Here is a 6,144-nt window from a genome sequence, read left to right as displayed (position 1 = left end):
GACCCCAAAGAAATGGGAATTTCCTCAGGAATCTCAGGCTGAAAGGAGGAGAAGGGACCAATCAGAGTAGGGAGCTTGCCTCTCAGAAAGGGACTTAACAACCTTCTAACAATCTGTCAGATCACCTAGCAGGATGAGCCTGAAGCCCACCAATGGTGGGCCAGTGCAGGGTGGGACCACACAGACCTGGACTGCTTGCTCATGCACATCCCTGGCCTCTACTGCACTTTGATCTCACTGCAGGATCTTGAAGACAGACTCAGGGGCCTCCCTAGATCTCTTTCTTCCTCCTTCCAATATGCAGACACAGAATGGATAGTTTTCTGCTTTTCACCAATGACTTGGCTCTTTTTTATTGGCTTCTTGACAACAGGTAGCTGGGACACAGGCTGGGAATGCCAGGTTCAATAACACAAACGTGTCTGTCTGTTGCTGACACAACAGGCTCAAGGCTCTTGGAGGTCACTGTGAGATAAATGATGTTACAGGTTTGCCAGAAAGGGAGCTGTGCGGAGAGATTCGTTGGACGAGTTAGAGCATTAAGACTCAGGCAGCCATGTTGAAGCCTGAAAGGAGAAACAGCCTTCAGTTCTGGAGGAACGAGGGGAGTTACTTGCTCATTAAGTTTTGGAATGAGAGGAGTCAGGTCCCTGTGATGTGACCTAACCTAAGCACCGGCAAAGAGAAGGAATGAAGAAGGAATTGATTAAAGACAAGAGCCATGACTCTAAGCCACCGTGCATCCTAACGTAAGAGAAGGGAAGGCAAAAATACAGAGTCCGTAGAGGCTAGGTTTTCCCTACCTTAACTGCAGCTGCGGATTAAAAAGCCTCAGGTCTTGAGGAACTGGATTGAGCTGGGCAGGGAAATAGCCGAGTAGGCTAGCCAGAAAGAATTGCTCAGTCCCAGTTTGACCATTCTGCTTCACTTGCAGCAACAATATACCCAATATCGAAAACAACCCTTCCAGCTTCCAGTCAAACCATAGAAAAATAGCTGAAACTTATGGTTATGTAAATAAACATACTCCCCTCCTCCCCTTCCCACCCGGTGCCCCAGTCCCTTGTAAGTATACTCAACCTTCATCCCGGAAAGATGAGAGCCCCTCGCTCTTCCAATAAAGTGGTCTCAGCCCGTTGAGATCCAATCTGGCTGCTTCTCTGCCTCGTTTTTTTTTTTAAATTGAGAGTTACAGGTGCTCTGTTAGAGTTGCGCCCTGAGACACTGAATGGAGTATGGCGATATTTTAGGGCGAGAGCGAAGCAGTCATAGGACCAGTGTCCTAATCTTCATCATCCACGCGGATTCCACTCCCCCACAATTTCGCACATGAGCCCTACTTATTCCTAAAGCTCCCCCACGACCCTCTGCCGACACCGCCCAGGTTGCAGACACTGGGGCTGCCAGTACTCATCTGTCCAGAGATGCCGCAGCACTGAGCAAGGGACAGGACTGCAGGCCCGGCTTCATTACGCGGGACTCGAGCAGCCGGGTCCAACTGAGCCAGACCAGATTCAGCTGCTTATAGGAGGTCACGTACCCATTCCACCAGTTTGCAGCATCCTTATCCCACCGCATCCCTCTTACCCCCACTCCACCCCCATCCATCTGGGATGCCTGGTTCCACGCACCATTTCCAGCCTCTGGGTGTCCTGGTGTCCGCCTGCCGTTCCTGCAGTCAGTGGAAAATGACCTGGATACCCAGGCCTGGGATCTAGTATCTACTTCCAAAGAACACATTCGTGACTAATGTTCATGGAAAGAAAGACAGACCTGATAGCCGCAGAATGCCTCACCTAAGGAGCAAGCGTCTCGTTGGCCCGTACACACACACTCAAATAAGACCGTGATAGGCCAGCGAGCCGTCGGCCCGCCTCCCGAAGCCGGAGGGACCGAATGTGCAAGTTTTACTAAGGAAGACAGAGATCAAATTACAGACTACACTTCTCCAAATCCCAGAATCCCGCTGTCACTCACTCAATGGGGCTCCCATTGAGCGTCAAGTAGAGGGTGCTGAAGAAAGCTCAAGGGCGTGAAGGCAACTCTAGGCCTTGGGTTTGGGTGGGAAACTCTTTTCAGAACTATAACTAGCAGCTATAAATCTGTCTTTCTGCTCTTTGGCTATTGTGGTCTTCCCTCAAAGCCGATTCCAAAGACCAATTAAGCTTCCAGGAAGAGTTCAGGGCTTAGGGCTTAGAGCCTTTGCTGAGTTTATGTGAAGTCCTGGGCCCAGCCCTCCCCCCCTCCCCCCGCCCCTCCCAACACCTGCATCAGGAACAAAACAATACAAAACTGGAAACAAAATGTCTTTCTGAAGTATTTCTTTTTAATTTTGTTTAGATGTGCAGGACTGTGTGTGGGTCTGAGAATATGAGAGCAGTGCCCCCAGAGGCTTTCGGGTGGAACCGCGGTTTGCCATCCATGCTGCTGTACCAGATGTTTCTCTTTGTTGTGGTGAAAACAAGTGCTGAGGTTAATGCGAATGTTGAGATGATGGGCAGAGAAGCTGGGAACATAGCTTTGTGACTAAGTATCTGCTGCTTTTGGGCAGGACCAGACTTATGTTCCCAGCATCCACCCCTGGCAGTTCACAACTGTAATTCTAGCTTTAAGGCACTGTTAATCCTGAGATTCGCCAGAAAAACCAGCTCCACCATTTTGGCCCAAACTTGAAGCAAGCTTTATTAAATATTAAATATTGACTGTTGGTATTCTGTCTGGACTCCACCCCCACAGTTACCTGGCAACAGCCAGGTAGGCCTGGCCCGTTATAAAAGGGGCTGCTGGCTCCCTCCTCTCTCCCTTACTCCCTTACTCTCTTACTCTTGCCTCTCTCTCTCTCTCTCTCTCTCTCTCTCTCTCTCTCTCTCTCTCTCTCTCTCTCCATTGCCTCTTGCTCCCCTCCTCTCTCCATTCCCTTTCCCCTCTCTCTGCTCTCTTCTTCTCTCTGCCTTTCTCTCTGTCTCTACTACTCTCTTAACTCCCCTCCCCATGTCCTAAATAAACTCTGTTCTATGCTATACCTTGGCATGGGCCTGCCAAGACATCTCCTTCCCCCACACCTCACCACACCCCCACAGAACATATTATTTCTTTATCTTTTTTTGGGTGGGGTGTTTCAAAACAGGGTTTTTCTGGATCACCCTGGCTGTCCTGGAACTCACTCTGTAGCCCAGGCTGGCCTCAAACTCAGAAATCCTCCTGCCTTTGCCTCCCAAGTGCTGGGATTAAAGGAGTGTGCCACCACCGCCAGCATTCTTTATCTTTTTATAATCACAACACTGACCAAGAGATGGACTTTGGACATGACCATTCCCTGGAATTTCCCACCTAAGAACGGCCACTAGCCAAGTGTTGTGGGACTCATTAAGGCAAACCTATAGGCCACCATACTTTCCCATGAAGCTTTTGCTATTCCCAAAAACCACAATTCCCAACATTCCCTGAAGTTGCATGGTTCCTAGGCAAGCTGGGCTTGCAGGATGACTTTGGACGTTACAGCATCTAATGTCCTCTTCTGGCCTCTGGGGATACTTCACACCCATGTCCATACTTACTCATATACATTAAAAAAAAAAAAAATCTAAAGGCTAGGTTGAAAATGGAGAGGTTAGGGACGGTGAAAATATAAATAGGAAAGATTGCTTCTGAATCAAAGATTGCTGAACTATTAGGAGGTAGAGGCATGTGAATCTCTGAGTTTGAGGCCAGCCTGGTCAAAAAGTGAGGGGGTGGGGGGACTGAGATTGATTGTCAAAGTGAGAACATTAGGAAAACAAAGCTAGTTTTTCCAGTCTTTGGATGTATGAAGCTCATCCACCTGGGATTTACACACAGACGCTGTTTCCTTTTACATGTTCTTGTACAGTTCTGGCTATTTTTATATCAACTTGACACAAGCTGGAGTCATTGAGAGGAGGCAACCAAAACAGGAAAAAATGCCTTCATAAGACTGGCTGTAGGCAAGGCTGTAGAGCATCTTCTCACTTAGTGATTGATGGGGGAGGGCCCAGCCCATAACGGATGGTGCCATCCCTGGGCTGGTGCTCCTGGGTTCTTTAAGAAAGCAGGTTGAGCAAGCCAGAGTGAACCAGCCAGGAATCAACACTTCACCCCAGCCTCTGCATCAGCCTCCAGGCTCCTGCCCTGTTTGAGTTCCTGTCCTGATTTCCTTTGAAGATGAACAGTGATTTGGAAGTGTAAGCTAGAGAAACTTTTTCTCTCCAAGTTGTTTATCACAGCCATACTCACCAACTATTTCATGCAACCAATGCATCTAACTGCAACGGACTAAATTATAGGTGTGGATGGCTTAAAAAAGCGTCCACGTTCTTAGAAGGAGATCACCCCAAACCATCCAATGGGCAAGGAGGTCACCAAGTCAAACGGCAGGAGTATCTTGACATTTCTGACGGTTGCTGGTTAAAATGGTTATCTGTGGCCAAATACACTTGAAGCTGCTCTTAGGCCTTCCAACTATCAGAATCTAAAGCATTTGCCCACACATGGACACTAATAAAAGGCCTGAGCCCTGAAAAGCATGATGGCCTTACAGTATTGTCATAACCCCTATTTGTGAAACTCACAGATCACAATGACCTGTGACTCCAGCTCAAAGGTTTCCAACACCATACAGTATGTTTAAATAAATACATTCACGTATACTCCCACACACACATATTAATACAATATATATGAATTGCCATACTTGATTCATGATTGGATCTTGTTTATTTTATTTTTTGATGTATGGTTCCTCTATGTAACAGCAGTTACTGTGTTGGTTGGTGGCTCGGGCTTCTCCTCCATCCTCCTTGGTTTTTCATGTCAGGGTTTCCCTGTGTAACCTTGAGTGTTCTTAAAATTCACTCTGTAGAGCAGGTATGCCTGGAACTCACAGATCCACCTGCCCCTGCTCAAAGGCATGTGCCACCACTGCCTGGCTAATCTTTTGTTTAGTGTATATTTTTAAGTACAGGATTGCTTGGTCTGTATGTACACCTACTTGCCAGAAGAGGGCATCAGATCCCCTTATAGATGGCCGTGATCCACCCACCACGTGGTTGCTGATAATCTCTGGATTTCTGGAAGAGAAGCCAGTGTTCTCAATAGTTGAGCCATCTCACCAGCAGAGGCTCTTAATCCCAGCACTGGAAAGGCAGAGGCAGATGGACCCCTGAGTTTGAGACTATCCTGGTCTATAGAGTAAGTTCCAGGGGTACACAGAGAAACTCAACATTTTTTTAAAAAGGAAAGAAAGAAATAGAAAGAAAAGTCCTGACTGTCATGGAATTCATTCTGTATGACCAGACTGTCCTCTGTCTACCTCTGCCTCCCAAGTGCTGGGATTGAAGGCCTTGAGCCATCACTGCCAGCCTACGATGGCATCTTTTAAGGTTGTGCTTGATCTTGCTAACAGTTCTTCCTACTGTTCCCTTAGAAGCCGATGCCACCAGTACCTTGCTTGAAATGGGTGATCGTGCTCACTTTAGAAGGGACATCTGCCCTGTGGTTTAAAAAAAGTGAGGGGGGTTGCCGGATGCACCGGTGTATGCCATTAGCCTCAGCACTGAGATGTGGAGGCAGACTGATCTGCGTTTGAAGCAAGCAAGTGAAAGGCTATTTCAGAATACAGAAAGTAAAGAAGAAAGAAAAACGGTTTCTTGAGGCCTTTTTTAACAACCTGAATTCAATCCTTGGGACTCACTTGCTTGCATAAGGATTCACAACCCTGTGGACTACTTTATGTTTTTGAAAACGATTACAAGACCTAAAGGCATCCCACAGTTTGTACATACGTAGGTGTTTCTTCCAGCGAGAGTTCATTTGTGTATTTGAAGGTAACTAAAAAGAGAGAAAGGGAGACAGGTAGAACTGAGGCTGAGAGGGCCCAGAGCAGAAGGGATCCCAAAAGACGAAGACATTGCAGTACTGCCCCGCCTGCTGCCAAAAAATAGTCTTAAATCATATATCTAATTTTGTATAATTATTGTCTATATTTAAAAAATTAACTGTTTCCGGCTGGAGAGATGGCTCAGTGGGTAAGAGCACTGACTGCTCTTCTGAAGGTCCTGAGTTCGGATCCCAGCAACCACATGGTGGCTCACAACCACCCGCAATGAGATCTGATGCCCTCTTCTGGTG

General features: G+C 47.2%; 1 protein-coding gene across 2 annotated transcripts in view; it reads right to left on the bottom strand.

The window, feature by feature from the left end:
• The window catches only part of LOC116075667 (zinc finger protein 878-like), a 12,607-nt gene extending 10,709 nt beyond the window's left edge, over positions 1 to 1,898 (bottom strand). The window contains exons 1-2 of one of the 2 annotated variants that reach the window (XM_031348884.1): positions 1,632 to 1,898; positions 1,081 to 1,224 (exon numbers count right to left, since the gene is read on the bottom strand). In XM_031348884.1, coding sequence (XP_031204744.1) covers positions 1,081 to 1,086 — 6 coding nt within the window. In that variant the 5' untranslated portion in view covers positions 1,087 to 1,224; positions 1,632 to 1,898. The remainder of the gene's footprint in view (positions 1 to 1,080; positions 1,225 to 1,631) is intronic. The other variant, XM_031348885.1, reaches the window with a different exon arrangement.
• Positions 1,899 to 6,144: the final 4,246 nt, after the last annotated feature.

This window comes from Mastomys coucha, unplaced genomic scaffold, assembly GCF_008632895.1.
Source record: "Mastomys coucha isolate ucsf_1 unplaced genomic scaffold, UCSF_Mcou_1 pScaffold4, whole genome shotgun sequence".
In the NCBI taxonomy this organism is placed as follows: domain Eukaryota; kingdom Metazoa; phylum Chordata; class Mammalia; order Rodentia; family Muridae; genus Mastomys; species Mastomys coucha.
This window is presented reverse-complemented; position numbering and strand designations above follow the sequence as displayed.